Raw genomic sequence first — 17,409 nt, forward strand, 5'->3', positions numbered from 1 at the left:
TCTTAAGATTGCGTTTGCAATTGTTGCATTGTGTCAGTTTAAAGCCGACATGAATTTTTTGAGAATGTTCAATCGGGGAATCAAGAAAACAAAGTTCAAAGTTCATGGTCTTTACTTGAGAGAAATTGGGCATTTTCAGATTTCGTTTAAATGGAATTTAAGATGGTTAAGGTACTTTGCAGAATCCGGCATTGAGTGAGCTTTACTTTGCCTCTGATCCTAAGTTTTCCTGAGCAGGGGACATTAACTGCACAAGACACGAGTCCGAGACCTGTTAATAATCCAATTTAACTTTACAGGTGGAATATAAGTAAAAGTGGGAAACACAATTAATTAAACGGTTGTATATTTAAATCACAATTTGAGGAAAAAGCTTTATTACTTTTGTTGAATTATTAAAAGCAACTTTGAGTTATTTATTGACATGAATTAATAGTGTCCATCAGTGCAAGGGAAATGTTCACAAAACTCGGTTTACCGCTGGATTTATCGACTGTTCTGTTGATGATCTTCAGTGGAATCGCTTCATATCCCACCACACAGGAATATGAAACACCGCTGGCCCACTCCTCCGCTGTAATGGATAACAGGCTGTATATGAAGAAGGAGGTGTTCTCGCTCTCCGCCATCACCTCAGTGTTCTTGTAGTTACTGGGATTCACTGGCTTGTCATTGTTTGTACATTTGATGAAGATCTCTCGGGGGTAGAAGCCTCTCACTAAACAGGTGAGGGAGAGAAACCTCTGAGCGGAAACGTCTTCTGTGGGTGACAGTAGGATAGATACTGATGGCTCCAGTAGCTTTTCTCCTGCAGAATATTTGAAACAAATCTAAATCAACTATAAAAATCCAGAATCAACATTGCAATTTCACTACATATTAAAATATGCCAGTTTTGTTTTTAAAGTTGGGCTTTATACACTCTCATTTTCGAAACCAGCAGAATGGTATCCATTCTGTTCATTAAGAGTAAAGAGTTTAATTCGAAAGTCGACTCCACCTTTCTAACCCACAACTAAGACATCCTGTACATTTGTCATTGCTGATGTTAAAAACACAAACCAGGTTTCTTCCCACTTTATTTGACTTATAATCATAAAAGATCAACCTTTGGTCCATTCTGTTCTCAATCAGATATTTAGCTATCCTGCCATCAGACACATCTTTCATGGTCCCAACGTTATTTGGAGCCAATCTAAGCATGCCATGTATGTAACTGGATCTAGATTACACATGGAATACTTTGTTCTTTCATCTCACCGCTCACCATTCCCCTTGCGGATGGAGTCTCTCAGAGGAGTCGGTAGATCCGGATGTTTTACCACACATTCAAAACTATCGTGACTCAGCCAGGTTTGAGGAGAAATGCTCAATTTGCTGATCACGCTGTCGGGATCTTCTCCAGGCTGGTTAGCAATCTCTGATTTCAGAGTCTTCTTTTCTTGTATCCAGGTGACATTGACTCCAGAAGGAAGATTGAACACAACACAGGTTAATGTCACCGTCGCCTCCAGTAAGACCTGTTCTACTGGCGGTGGTAGAATTTTAACTGTGTAATCGTGGCACTCATTAACTCCTATGAAACAAAAATCAAATCAATGAAAAATACCTCTTTAGAATCAAAACACTGAGTCTTCAGGATACTCCCACATGAAGTAAAGAAACCACTTTGAAATGGCAGCTTCCAACAATTGCTGAAATGATTGTTCCTGTTGTTTATATATTTTGATTTGTGAAAACATTTGTTATTATCTATAACATGCCCCATGTAATCATTCATAAAGAACACTGGCTTTGTAAGAGGTGAAACCTGAGAAAAAGTAACATCAAAGATACCATGGCGTAACACATGGAATTACCTTCCTTCCAGAATTCTTCTCTCACTTACGACCATCCATTGATACTTGTGACAAGAGTAATCTGAATATACCGACTTCATTTCTATGTTCATGAAACTTACTTGCAAATGCTGCTGTGCATTCTGAATGCCAAATTACATCCCCAATTTTGGGCAAACTGTAATCAATCATAATTATTGTCTTTTTTCTCATGTATTTGCAGAGGATATAAGGTGTTACGGGGCAGTGATCAGTCACAGAAATTCTATTCAATATGTTTCACGTTATTGAAAATAATTGACATTATTGGTGTGAGATCATTCTCTAAAACATACCATGAGATATTATTACTCCTGTCAAATTTGGAGTAGATCTAAAAACAAAACAGTGAATTCCTTAGTAGAACAAAGACTAAACAAATACGAGTGTCTTAAATTATTCTACCAAATTGATGGAAATTTGCGCGAGTATTATTCAGACTTCCACTGCTCACTGCATGAACATTTCCATCCTCACCTGGGCTCAATCAGCCTGACTCAAATTCCTAGATCGTTCATCCATACTGTAGCCTTACCACTAGAATGTCTTCTCCTGTCACATCCACTAATTGCAGAGAGTATCTTAAAGAGGCTCAATTAGGTCATGTTTATCCAGATTAATCAAATGTGATGCCAACTTGGTCTGCGGCCTGGTCCCATGAATGACGTTGAAGAGCTCAGTACCAGATAAAATCTATGACGTACAATGCCCAAGGACAACAGGTCATTCCTGAACTGGAAATGAAGCACTGAACACATTTTGATCTATTTTGAAAAAAGGGTGGCTGCACATTTTACCATGTCATTTTGAGACCACAAGATAGTAAGATAAAGGTGCAGAATGAGGCAGTTCGGCCAATCGAGTCTGCCCTGCCATGCGATCATGGCTGGTATGTTCTTCTACCCCATTCTCCAGCCTTTTCCATGTACTAAACGATCTATCGCCACCTTAAATACAGTCAATGACTTGGCCTCCATAACCCTCTGCAGCAATGAATTCCACACATGCAGCACCCTCTGGCTGAAGAAATTCTTCCCCATCTCAGTGCCAAATGGTGCACCCTTTGACTCCGAGGATATGCCCTCATGTCCTACTCTAGCCTACTGGCCAAAGCATTTTTTCCACGTTCACCAATCTCGGCCTCTCAGCATGTTCTATGTTTCAAAGAAATACCTCTCTGACCATGCACCGCGGCCCCCACAAGAGACACCACCCCTCCCCCACCCCCAACCCCTTTTTCCTTCAGCCAGTCACCAGGTATGGATTCGGCACTCTGCCTCTCCAAATGTGGTCAGCCAATAAACTTATTTAAAAAAAAGACTGTTAATCCAGCTCACTGTCTATATGTCTTCAATATAGAGGGAAACGTGCTTTTCTGATTTGACATAATGTTGAATAATGAGCAATGCCAATGTAACACTCAAACTGAAATACATGACACGTTTGTGAATGGGATGCTGTACACCTTAGTGCTGTTCACTAAATTTGATCAATGTGTGTATCTGATTCACATTGGAGTTCAACATGATTTCTCGTTCTCTCGTATGTATGTCTTACCCTGGGGTGTGGTGATGTTTTGATTTTGAGTGTTCTCTCCATGAGTGACCTGGCAGGTACAGACTGCGCTGTTGAACCATTCACCATAAGGGACTGTCAGCCGACTCATCACCGAGAAGTTCCCATCCGCCTCACACACAGGAGACGTGAAGACAACAGAATCCACGGATTGGCCATTTTTCAACCATGTCACGGAGATTTCCTTCGGATGGAAATCAAGGATTGAACAAATGATAGTTGCAAACTTGCTGCTTGCGATTTCTTCACTGGGACTCACGGTGAGAAGAAGAGTTGGCTGGAGAAATGGGCCTTTATGAAAAACATTGCATAAATTATCTGACAACTTTGATAACAAAAACATTCAGTTCTATTATAACAAAGTTTTTTTATGGCTAATAGATACTAACCTTATTATTACAAGTATCATAATTATGCAGAGTGTTATAAAAGCTGAGATCAACACAGTACAATTAGCAGGACGATGTGATAATGACAATGTAATGCTAAAATTAGAGGTCACAGCAAGGAAGTCAAGAAGGCACAGAAATGATAGGCCAGTTAAATCAGAGGGTGAGATCGTAATGTTGGATGGTATTCATTTCAATGAAAGGAGCATGATAAACAAGGCAGATGAGTTAACGGCATAAAGAAGGACGTGTTGATATCATGGAGACATGTTGAGAGAGGGGGAGGAGTGGCAGTTCAATATTCCAAATATAATGCCTTCAAGCGAGGCAGGAAATGATGTAGAAGCGGGGTAAAGATTGTTGATGTTCACCAGTGTGAGGGAATATGTGGGTATCGAAAACATGGAGAAGTGTTGTGATGTTTTGTTCAGGATTTAGGATAGATGATGTGATGTGCTGTCTTGCTGGATGAAAAATAGTTGTATTTCCAGGGCCGATAAAATGTATGCCAGGTGAAGGATGAAATAGTGGGTCGCTGGGAATAATTTATAATTCCTGGCCACAGGGTATATGGCAAAACTGCCAATGTGGTATTGTTATGCAGGACGGATGAAGGGAAAAACAATGAAACCACAGGCTCGGCTCAAGCTAGACTCAGTAGTAGGGAACACATTGTAACTATGGAGAGGGGAATTAACCTTCATCTGGAAGAGTAATCAACAATTCTCAGCACGAATTTATTGAGAGGAAGTCATGTCTGAGCAATTCGATGGTGGTTTTCGCAGGAATAAGTCGATGTCCAGATGATAGTCAAGATCAGAGCCAGGTGAGATCAAGTCAATTTGACGAATTGAATCCTGAGGTAGCTGAGTGGCGGAGTGCAGAGGATAATGGCCGTAGGATGTTTGTGTGGCTGCAAGGATATGTCTAATGGTGTTCTGCAGGATTCAGTGTTGATTTATTGATTTCTCTATTATGTAAAAGTGATTTAGAATATACTGCAGGAGATTTGGCTAGTAAGTTCACAGATGAAGTGAAAATTGCCGTGTTGGCAGGTTCTGAACATGATAGCTTTAGATTGCAGCAAGATACAGAAGGGTTGGCCACTTGTGCTGAGAAAAGGCAAATTGAAATCATTCTGGAAAAGTCTAAGGTGATGCACTTGGTCAGAAGAAACTAAGAGGTATTATGTTTTGAATGGTGGAACCCTGAAAAGGATTTCATGCCCATCGATCCCTTATAGTAATGTGGCAGGGGGATAAAAAGACTAAGAATGTGTGAATAGTATTTGCTTTTATGAGCCAAGACATTTACATTAGGTGTTGGGAGATGATACTGGAAATTAATGAAATACTGGTTAAGCCAGACATGAAGCATCGTGCGTAGTATAGGAATGCATGTTATGGAAGGAATGTGATTAGACAGAAGGCAGCATTGTTGAGATATTCCAGGATTTATCGTGGGCTTGAAGTTTTTAATTATGAAATGTGATTCACCAAACTGGGGTTTTTCTTGGAGCAGAGATGATTGAGAGAGAAGATGATTGTGATGTGTGGAATTATGGTAGACATACACAGAGTAAACAGAACAAATCATTTTCCCTTAATGGATGGAGCAATGTCTCAAGGGCATAGAGTTAAGGTCAGGACAGGAGGATAACGGGGAAAACAAAATCACACAGAGGGTGTGAATCTGTAGCTCAGTGCCAGTAAGTCATGTCGAGGCTGAGCCCCACATAATATGTGAGAAATATTTAGATGTATATAAGAAATGCCAAGTCACACAAAGCAATGGATCAATTGCGGACACATTGAACTGGAATAGTTAGGGAACTGTTATTGATTGGCTTGGACTGAATGGGCCGAATGATCTTTTCCTGTGCTGTATATCTCTATGGCTATGTCAAATGTATTATAACTAATGCCCTATTCATGTTAACCACAGATGTACTGTTCACCTCAGTTTCCACAAGACTTACATGGCATTCCAGTGCTCTGCTTTGACCCGCTGTGTTGAACCTCACAGAAGATTTTGCTGCAATCCGCTTCTGACTCAGGCAGGGTTAACTGGCTGCTCAGGGTGTAAGTTCCCTTCTTGTTTCTCACGGATGGATAAGTCTTCAGTGCAGTCGTGATTGGCTGCCCACCTTTCTTCCACGTCACCTTGGTAACGTCAGGGGAATAGTCCATGGCCAAACAACCAAAGATCACAGAACCGTCGGCGTTGTGTTGCTGACAGGAGGAGACAAGTCCATAAAGTGTGGGGGGAGATACAGTCTCTAGGATAGAATGATCAATTGAGCAAGTTACTTTCTGTTAATTCGACCTTATTGGTTACCTAAATGTTTCCTCAGCTGTAAATGTATGCCAGTGTGTTCCTGTTAAAATCTTCAGCATACCTTAAGTTTATTTTTGTTTCCAATCAGTCGGTGATCATGATCTATTGGTTCCCTCGTCAGAAACATGCCCTTGAACTTGACCATTACGATATAACTTAGAAATAAGAACACACTGATCCCACGAAAAGTAACTGTTAGAAAATCTCACCAACTAACACTTTCATTGGATTGCAGGTGACGAGCATAGTCGTTTCACAAAATCCAAACCAAGAAAACGTGGAAGTTGGAATTGGAAATAAAAACCGAAGTTGCTCGAGAAACCCAACAACTGGCAGCATCAGTGGAGAGAAAGCAGAGTGAACGTTTCGAGTCCAATATCCCTTCCTCGCTTATCAATGTCAGTCAGAATCACCTCTCTGTGAAGAAGGCAGTTGCAGGGCACTGGGACTGAGAGAATGTCTATCACAGCTGATATCATGCCAATTATCTGGAAGCTCAATAATCGACTTGACAATTATCTGAATTCTGGAGGCCTCTGAAACATAGAGTACCATTAAGGTTCAGAGACTTTGGAGTGTGACAGCTAGCTGAACTGAGCATTTATGTCAATATGATTCGAGAAATGAACAAGTACTCTTTTACTTCAATAACTATTAAACTTACAAGCAGTTCATGGTAAAACTCTAATCTCTCAGACTAACCACCGCTCTGACTCTCTCTCTCAACCTAAATTTCCACTAATATTGACAACCCCTACACTGTTACACGCTCATTCACCCTCGGAACACATGACCCTCATCGCAAGAGATAACACACATTCAAGGCAATCCATATTCCGGACGACAATGTAATCTCGATTCCTTTCACTCAATTCCACTCCTGCTACACTGCACCTGGTCCTTGGTGAATCTAGTCCTGACATCAGACTTTTCACAACCCCTGACAGGATGCCACTCCCCCAGATATGACCTCAGACCTTCACCACTGACCTCTCATTTTACCCAAGTCAACCTGTGCACATTGCATCCTAGCTCTGTTCCCATCAGCCCTTCGCCACACTCCGAGCTTTACATTTTGACATCATATCCACTTGACACATCAGTACAGTAACCTTCTGTCCTCGAAACAGCCCAGCACTCTGCTAAGCCGATCAACTAAACTTCCCGACATCCTGCCCACCTCTCAACTAACCAGCCCGGTAGCCTGCCCACCTCTCAGCTAATCAGTCCGACACAATGCACATCTCGCAACTAACCAGTCCGACACTCTGCCAACCTTTCGACTAACCAGTCTGCCGTCTTGCCAATGTCTGAACGGACCAGTCTGACACCCTGTTTACCACTCAACTAACCAACATGACTCACTCCCCACCTCACAACTGACCAGCCCTACACCCTGTTGACCTCTCAACAAATTGGCCTGGCACCCTGCCCACCTCCAACTAACCAGCCCCGCACCCTCCCCAGCTCTCAACTAACCAGCCCTGCAGCCTGCTGGCCACTCAACTAACCATCTTGGCACAAGGGAGACACTCTGCATTGCTGCTCCAACGACCCCTCACCTACCAAGCACAATGTGACCAAGTTATTTCCTTGTGACCATTATGATTTGCTTTGATGCCACCCTGCCAGACTAGGTGCATGCAAGCTCACCCAGCAGCCACCCAACACCTCACGGCCTATCAGCTCAAAATCTACCACATCACCAACCTACCTCCTCACTAGATCACTAGCTTCCAACTTTCAGCCTACTCCACCATAAAGTCAGAGATTTAGAGAGTCATACAACACAGAAACAGGCCGTTCGGCCCAGCTCGTCCATGACAACCAGGGTTCCCAAATTAAGCAAATTCTATTAGCCGGCATTTGGCCCATATTTATCCACATCTATTCAGTTCCTTTACCTGTCGAAATGTCTTGGAAATTTTGTAACTGGATATGCATTTGCCACTTCCTCCGGCAGTTCATTCCAATGTCAGGTACAGTTGCAACACAAACCCCCAACCTTTATACTCAATGCTCTGTGCAATGAGAACACATTTTGCAAACACATTCTTCAACACGCCAGCTCCTTGAGACACCACTTTCAACAATATATGTATCTGATCCCTCAGGTCCCTCTGTTCGACAAAACTACCCATTGCCATATCATTAACTCTGTACGAATCTATGTATCTGAATCCCCAGGTGCTTCTGTTCGACATCACGACCCAGTGCACTACCATTCACTTTAAGTTGTTTCCTGATTTCTGTTCCCAAAATGCAATGAGTCATATTCAGTTGAAACTGAACTCTATCTGCCCCTCCTCTGCCCATTGGCCCAGCTGATCATTATCTCGTTGTACTTTTAGATAACCTTTATTGTCAATTATAGAACCAATTTTGCTGTTATGTGAAAACTTAACAACCATGCCCCATTCAATGGTTTCACAATTTTCAACCAATATTGTACACGGTTCAACTTTTTCCCCCACATATATATTGTTTCCTTCAACGCTTGAAAAAACTATCACCTTCTTGAAATCATTTGATGTTTTGACCTCAAAACGTTTCTGTGACAGATAAAACCAAAGGTTCATTCTTTAGTTGAACAGTACACAAAAGGGTTCAATCTTATCGCGTGTGGGTAAGACTGTTGACTGTTCCTCCAAACATTACGACATTTTGACTTGCAATTCTTTCATTGCCCCTTCACTCTTTCTGTATCACAGCTATGGAACTCACTTCCTGACAGAGCTGTGAAAATGTTAATACCACACAAATGTCAGAAAGTCATGGAGGCCAAAGTCGACTGATCGCTCAAGGAGATGTAGAATGCCTAACATTTCCATGCCTATCTACAGATGCAAATAACTACTAGAAAAAATGAAGATTATTCTGGCGCTTGCGTGTCCACACAAAGACGACGTGCTTAATAGTTTCGTTGTGTGTCGTTTAATTGTATTTCCAGTGAAGTACTTCTTAATCATTTAATGGGCAAGAAGCTTTTCTCATTTTTAGCACGGCAATCATACATTATACTTCCCTGGAATAAAGAAAAATAATGTTAAATTAAAGGAATCTGACGATTGGGATGATTGAGTTGGAAATTGTCAGAAACTTAAAACTTATTTTCACGAGCAATTAATTACAACCTCTTTGTGTCATATTACATACTTACACAAATGCCTTTCAGAAATGGTGTCTCCCTCTGTTATGTGCAGTTGAATCATTAAATCGGGGATAGTTATTGCTTGTTAATCAGATGTGTTAAAGAGTTTTAGTCAAAGGTTGTCTCGCAGATGTACCATGTTTTAAGTGAGTGGTGGAATAGCTCGAGGGGCTGAGTGTTTTACTCCTGATCATACCTTCCTATCATTGTATCATGAATTCAGCTAGCAAAGATGCTGAACACTTTTTACTAAAATATTTCAACGAATGAATTGTTGAAAATATTCTTTAAATATTCCTGTTGATTATTTGGAACAGGAGCATCGACATTCTCTATTTGAGTGGTCAGAATAACTCCCGCCGAAGTACACTCCAAAGATGCGAAGGTCAGGTGAATTGGCCATGCTAAATTGCACGTGGTGTTCAGGGATATGTAATTTAGATGTATTCATTAGCGTTAAATGTATGGTCTATAGGGTAGGGGAATGGGTCTGGGTGGGTTACTCTTCAAAGGGTAGGTATGGACTTGTTGGGACAAATGGCCTGTTTCTACACTGTAGAGATTCTATAATTCTATACAGCAGCCATTGCCCTCTGGAAGAGGTTGTTACTTCATCATACTGTTTCTTCTGAAATTATGGCTCTACATGAGATCACTCACTTTCAACGATGACCTGGTATTAAATATTTCATACAATTCACAATTTGGTAAAATATATTTTCTCTCTGAACAACTTGTTTCATATAAAGGACTTCTTTTTTTAAATGAAACAACAAACTGTGAATGCTAGAAATCCGAAAGAAAAAACAGAACTCTCTGAAGAAAAGCTGCAGGTCTGGCAGTTCCTGTGCAGAGAAAGGAAGCTGATCATTTCAAGTGCAGTGTTCCGCCTTCAGCAAATTGTTTTCATATTTTCTCGAACGAGAACTCATTCCTATTGAGTTAGACGGTGATTAAGTTTACCTTACTTCTGTTGGAAAAGCATTATAAGAAGATGTACTGGATGATCTGAGATATCAGTTGAAGACTAGTTGAAAAGCTACCACCAACGTGTTGGATTCAACCAAAATCCCACCGGACTGAACAGTCAAATTCACTCACAGTAATGGTTTGATACAAACGAAAACTGCTCCAACTTAATGTCATCAAATATGCTTTGGGAATAATTAATTGTGGGTTAGTTATAAATGGTATTGATAGAACAGCAAGTCAAAATCCCGGATTTCTTTGAGGATTTCAGGAGATTCCTGAGGAAGGGCTTGTGCCCGTAACGTCGATTCGCCTGTTCCTTGGATGCTGCCTGACCTGCTGCGCTTTTCCAGCAACACATTTTCAGCTCTGATCTCCAGCATTTGCAGCCCTCACTTTCTCCTCGAGTTACACTATTAACCCAGCTAACAATTCCCAAAAGCGTGTGAACAAATATTGATTTGAAAAAGGCTGCAAACCGCCAAACTTCTGTCTAATACCTGAGGCCCAAGTCTGGATAGCGATTAAATCGATTTCACAGGCCTCTGTGAGTGGACTTCCAACAGTACTCAAAGAAGTCAATGTGTTTCCCCCCCAATTAACCGAATAAGACATGGTATTACATTCCTCTCTAACAGGTTGTAAATGTACACAAACCATCTGTCTCAGAGTCAGAGACACTACCACTACATTATACCAGATCTGAACATAATCTCCGACAACACAGACCACCGGTTTGAGAGTGCACAAATTTGTTAATAATTAACCAAGGATTTCAGCAACCAGGGATTGTTATAAAATGCTTACACGATGAAAGTAGCATTTCAAAAATTATCCAAGAATGCTTTGATAGCAATTCCGAGTTGTTCAAGCTCTGTGGGAACTGTAGAGGAATAAAACTAGGATTTGCGCTGGCATAAATTTACTGTCACTGGATTTCAACTGAGAACTCCCTTCCCCTTAACCTTGTGTATGTTGCTGCACCAGATGATCTGCTTAGGTTGAAATAGATTAGAAGTTTTTGAAGTGTAACATCACCTTTGCCATTAACATTACATGCTGACAATAAGTTCTTAATAATTTTATTCTACATTGCGCCACTAAATGTGTCACTGACAAGAGAGGCACAAAGAAATTATGCAGCATATTCTCTGTGTCTCACTGAATGATATATCGTTCATTGTTAACAACTGACTTCAGGGGTCTTACAATATGACTTTTGTTACTGAAGTGTTTATTCTGATTGTAACAATTCAGTCAGGTCTCTCAATTCTGTGGTGCCTAATATCTGGCAGACAAAAGTGTTTTGAAGCACCACATGAAATTGAACTGTCTGAGATTCAGGTGTCCGAACCAGTCGATTTACAACTGGTCAGGAACAGCTGACAACTCGATCGAGATAACACGGGAACACACTGTACAACAGTCTTGATCTGAGAAGATATATCTGCTCAATTCGTCACATCAAATGTATTCACTGTAATTTATCTTTCATAATAGGGACTAGCCAGAGAGAAAGCATCAATGCTTCTCAGAACGTTTTCACAGTGAAGTAAGATTACCTACTGATTTCATAAACTTAATCGTGATTGTAAATAAGAAAATTATTGTGGTGTACCATTTCACCAATAGAAGCACAGTTCCGGCGGAAATAGAATATTCTCTAAATTATTTCTGCATATTCTTAAAATATTTCTTGAACTTTGGAAATGTTGCACGCACTGCTCAAAACCAATACTGCATTCCATTGTGTGAATGCATGTCTGTTGGATACATTAGGGCAAGTATTTACTCTCAGATGTGCTTAGCAATGGCAAGTTATTTTCCTTGATTCCTCTTTCTAAACAACGATTTTTTTAAAAAATGTATGAATTGAAAACAGTTTCTGTCTGCATTCCCCGCTTTAACTGATGTCGAAATAAATGGTCATCAACACTTAACTAATGCGAGCAATCAGATTGCTACATTCCAAAGATCGCGCCAGTATGTTAATTGAAATGAATCTTACTCTATTCTCAGTGCCTAAATAAACAATGTGCTCTACTACCCTCCAGTTCCTGTCTTCTCCAAATTTGTGAATTCTGCAACTGTCGGAAAGCATGGACAGGCACATTAAGGGGGTGGCACGGTGGCTCAGTGGTTCGCACTATTGCCTCACAGTGCCAGTGCATCCAGATTCAACTCCCGCCTCGGGCATCTGTCTGCATGGAGTTTGCACATTCTCCCAGTGTCTGGGTGACATTCCTGTGGATGCTCCGGTTTCCTCCCACAGTCCAAAGATGTGCAGGTTCGGCGATATGGATAAGCTGAATTGTCCATACTGTTAGGGGTTAATGTCGGGGAACGTGTCTGGGTGGTTGCTCAGCGCAGGTTTGGACTTGTTGGGCCGAAGGGAATATTTAAAATCTCCGATTTTGCATTATTTATTCCCATGGTGAGTTGATGATGGATTATTTTAACTGATTCGAAATCTAGACTTGGTGACATAATCGACTATAGCAGCTGTTTCCTAATGAATGACTCTTCAGTTGATATATTGTTGTAAAATGTATCTATTGACTTAAAACACATGGATCGGGAACATCTAAAGCATGGCATGGATTAAATCACTCAGTTAATGTTACCTTTTTTACTCCTGTAAATCTAATTTAATCAGATGTATAAGAGTTAATCATTTCAAGTTAAACTGAAAAACTGATCAATTCAGTGAAATCAATTTGTTCTGCATCGAAATATTTGGAGCAGAATTTCTTAATCGTCTTTTCCAACGATCTCTTCCAGCCAGGAAACTTTTGTGTCGGGTACAGCGGAATTGAAAGGTAATTCTTGATTAATGATATCACAGTAATGGCATTTTTGCTCAATCGCAAGAAAATTAGAACATTATATTTTTGAAATTCTATTTATATTTCTTGTGACTTGTAAACGGTTTCAAGACAGGCTTTGTGATTTAAGCAGAAAATTGCGTTCTGAGTTTTGAATTTAAGGTTTGGATTAGACCAGTCCTCAATTGTTACTTTCAAATAAAACCCGCGCCCTAACGTATCTGGTTTCCCTTCATTTCCAAATCCTTTGCGATTGGCCTTTCACTTAATATAAGGTTCAATGAAAGTTCAACTCCAATGCTGATTGCATTGAATGAGGAAACTGGAGCAGTTCACTATCAACAACCATGCAAACATTTCTAAAGCAATGTAGAAATCAAAAACAGCTTCAACAATATATTAGCTTAATTTTACCTAAGCACATTCTCTCCTCAACTGAACAACGATTACCAAATCACAACACTGAGGATCAATGATGTGTTTGCAGCAAAACTGTCTCTTTACAAGCATTTTCAACAGAACCAGGAACATAATGTAATCTCACAACAAATATCCCAAATTGGAAACCATCAAAACTGCTCACCATCACACAAGCGAATAATTAAATCAAATAGAAATAAAAAGTCATAACAGTTGCCATGGTTCTGATATAACTTATTGAACAAAGCTTAAAGCTTTAACATATTCGGCAACAAGTCAATTTGTTATCAACCTATATAGTATTTCTAATCATGTCAAACTTGTGCAGTGCACAGTAGAGCAGCTGAAGACATCTATTGATTAATCGCCTTAAGGTCAAAATAAAATTAGTTCAATGGACAAACATTATTATTGAATGTTATGATAAGTTAGTCTCAATTATGAAATCTGATGAATTCGGTAGCTTAAGATTTTAGTCCCAAATTTTATTTTGAATGAGGCTACTCAAAACAGACTTTAACTAGTTTAAAATGAGAACTGAGATTGTGTATATAAAAAAAGCTCTAAAAAGTCATCGTTTTTTTTCATTTCTCACACTTCCGTGTTTCTGCCTTAAGTTGGTCTTCAGATAGTTACAAACGGATATAGTGTTTTCAATCAATCAGAAAAGATATTGCCCCGCGTTTAACAAACGCAGAAACGATTCAGTACAAACAAAGCTCTTCACAGATATTCGTAATTGAGAGTCATCCAGAGAGACAATCTTTTTTGCTAATAGAAAACACCGATTACTGAAAGCATGAAAACGCAGTTCAATTCCACAAGATGGAACAACTCAATTCAACAGAATCAAATAAAGCAAAGTCAGAACCCAATCAACTTTTCAACAGAAGCAAATAAAACACATTCAGCATCCAATCAAAAGAATGAAATGCAGCACCGCAAGAAGATTCCATGACAGTATCCAACGTGCTTGGAGACTGTCATCAACAAAATTAACAAATCAAATGACAAAATGCAATCATGGTAAGAGCATTATGCACCCAGGGATTATATTCAATAAATTAACATATTATCATCCTGTTTAGTGATATTTCCAACATCTTTAAGTTTCTTAGCATTTGTTGTCGATAATAAAACTCACAGATAGTGGGTGTTACTAAACTTTGCTTATACCTGACTGATTGAGAAACTTTAGGTGTTTCAAGTAAGTCAGCCACACAGAATGCCCATCTGAGTTTTTAAAAAAATATGCACTGAGCATCTGAATCCGCCAACACTACTTCAGTCATTTTCTGAGACTTAATGTAAGTCTATTGTCAGTTTTAACAAAAAATCAAACTGAACCAAACCAAGCTCAGCACAGGATCTAAGTTTCATTTAAATTCAGGAATTATTCACATGAATGGAACGTTCGCAAAAAATAAAGTCACTGAGAAAGTTCACATTCTTACCTGAAGTCACCATGGTCCCTTGGCCCCAGTAATCAAGATAATCACTGCGTTACGTTCTCTGGACTGGGTCACACAATAACTGACTTTGCATAAAAACAAACAAAAACCTGCATTATTCTAAATATTCAGAACCACTGTCAAAATGAAGTCCCGATAAATCTTCATCACGTTATCATTGTACAGTGGATACTGATCATTCTTATTAAATTATTATAATGTTTTATACTTCACAGAGTAACGCATGAGCTGATTCTCAAAATCACCAACTGCTACAATAATAATCACCACTTTTGCGAATTAAATTTACAATTTAAACAGCGATAATTGCACAATACCCCACAGAACTAATACTGAAGTGTGAGTTTAGGTAGTCTGTATAAGGAAACATTGACTCGTTTCAAACAATGGGGGCTGGACGGGTTTTAGTATTGATCATAATTGCAGTGTCACCCCAGTATGTCACTGTGAGACACATTGTGTCAAATACTACGGCGTGCTGCAAACTGTAAAATGCAGATATTTAATTTCATCAATTCCTGGAAAGAAGTGATCCAGGCTCCTCTAAAACTTATTTAGTGGAATATTTCAGCTTTTTCTATTCATTGTATTTTAAAAGCTCGGAATACTTTTGCAAGTTCAGCGTGCATTAATGTAGCCATAAAAATGAGGAAAGTAGAATAATTTTATAAATTCGTCCAAACTCGTCACTCCTGCATGGGATTTAAATTAAGTCTCACATTATTATCTGGCTCCTTCAGTTTTAGTCATCACCAACTTGCGACAAACCCTTGTCAGTGGTTTTTGTATGAGGATGTCACTATCGACATCACTGTGACCCACTGTAGTATCACAGCGATTTCGACCCGTACATTTTCTGTAATACACTCTGGGTCTCAATTTTCATGAGAAATAGACATTTAGTGCTGATAGTGTTTAGAATTAACGGCATGGTTTACAGAACACGATTAGCAGACATTTCCCGAACTGTCAGATACATTAAAACTAACATTATGTCCAAGCATTTAATTGGTGGAAGAGTAAGCAGAACATACGACATTCCAAAAACATTGTCCCATGATATCACCCAGTTTGTTAGTTTCAATGGTATGTTTCCTCTATGATAGGGTTGTAAAAGGCAGCCCGAGGTGTGCTTCAGATCGCAGTTGGTTGAACTGAATTTAAAACGGGGACTGACCGTCAGTTAACGATGAAATTGGTAAAATATCCCCTTGAGCTGTTTTTTGAAAGGGTCCAGCCCTGGTTCCTCTCGCAGGGGTATCTTGGACAGTAATATATGGCGATGTCTTCGATCTTCAGGCTCTTCATCTCCAACGCGAAGATATTGTTTGAAGTGTCTTTGGACGCAGTAAATCGATTCTTAATCGCTGGGGCATAGTTACTGCTGGATGAACTTTTGTAATTAAGCAGCCACTCCAGCCCCTGTCCGGGAACCTGTCGGACCCAGTGCATCCAGTAACTGGTAAGATCGAAGCCGCTGGTTTTATAGGTCAGTTTCAGGGTGGCTCCGGGATGGCCACTCTCTGCCTCTGGTTGAGTTAAAACAATCTCCGACTGGACACCTTTAAAAATGAAAAAAAAGAACCCATGAGAATTAATGCTGATACAATGATGCCTAAGTCTTTTACATTTCTGAGGCAGACTAACATTGAGACAGTAACAAAGAGAGACATGAACAAAAAACACTCACATGATAAGAACGTCAGTAACAAACTGAGAAAAATTGTCGACTTAATCATTCTGATAACTTGTGGAAAACGGTTCTGTCAAGAGTTTTCTAAACAAACCAAATCCAGGAGTGTTGAACTAAAGCACAGTGACCCGGATTTATATGATCATCAGAAGGGGCAGGTTTACAGGTTCTGCCTGTTGGTTTCCTGCTGGAGGCTGAGACTGGATCCTCGTAGCACCTTGCACAGCCCTTACAGATAGGTTCATATTTACACGAGATTATTCGTAAACGTGGAAATATACACATCTTGGGATATTGTTTTGCTGATTAGCCTGCTAGGAAGTGTTTTTTGAATGGGGAAAGTGAAATTTAACAGCTTGAAGTATTTTTCAGATGAAGTTTTCAGATATTTTGTTTAAAACAACAAAACAAATTCAATTGGAAGTTGGCTCTCTGTATTTTTACATGCATTCACGAGTAAATAAAACTAAAATCAAAGTTCGAAGATATTATCAGCCAAATACTTAACTGGCCATACTTTTTTCTGGACACTCCAAGTCTCTGCCACACTACAAAATAACTTGTAAATCATACCAGATGTTTCTAAATTCACTTTATGCAACTGAATATAAAGCGTGTTCAAAGTGATTATGTATAGAATATTCAATTGGAAATTAACTCCCTTTAATTCTACATTCAACCACAAGCAGAAAAAGCTAAAA

The 17,409-nt window shown here is 39.6% G+C and overlaps 1 gene segment (V, D, J or C); it reads right to left on the bottom strand.

Moving 5' to 3' along the window:
- Positions 1 to 416: 416 nt before the first annotated feature.
- Positions 417 to 16,807, bottom strand: LOC122546681 (Ig heavy chain C region-like). The segment is given in 10 exon segments: positions 417 to 808; positions 1,268 to 1,573; positions 3,435 to 3,729; positions 4,476 to 4,483; positions 5,811 to 6,117; positions 13,691 to 13,698; positions 14,998 to 15,041; positions 15,224 to 15,284; positions 16,254 to 16,577; positions 16,706 to 16,807. Coding segments are annotated over 10 exon segments (1,794 nt in total).
- Between the last annotated feature and the right edge of the window lie 602 nt (positions 16,808 to 17,409).

This window comes from Chiloscyllium plagiosum, unplaced genomic scaffold (assembly GCF_037043375.1).
Source record: "Chiloscyllium plagiosum isolate Xiang-an unplaced genomic scaffold, Cpla_swu_hap1 HiC_scaffold_45, whole genome shotgun sequence".
In the NCBI taxonomy this organism is placed as follows: Eukaryota; Metazoa; Chordata; class Chondrichthyes; order Orectolobiformes; family Hemiscylliidae; genus Chiloscyllium; species Chiloscyllium plagiosum.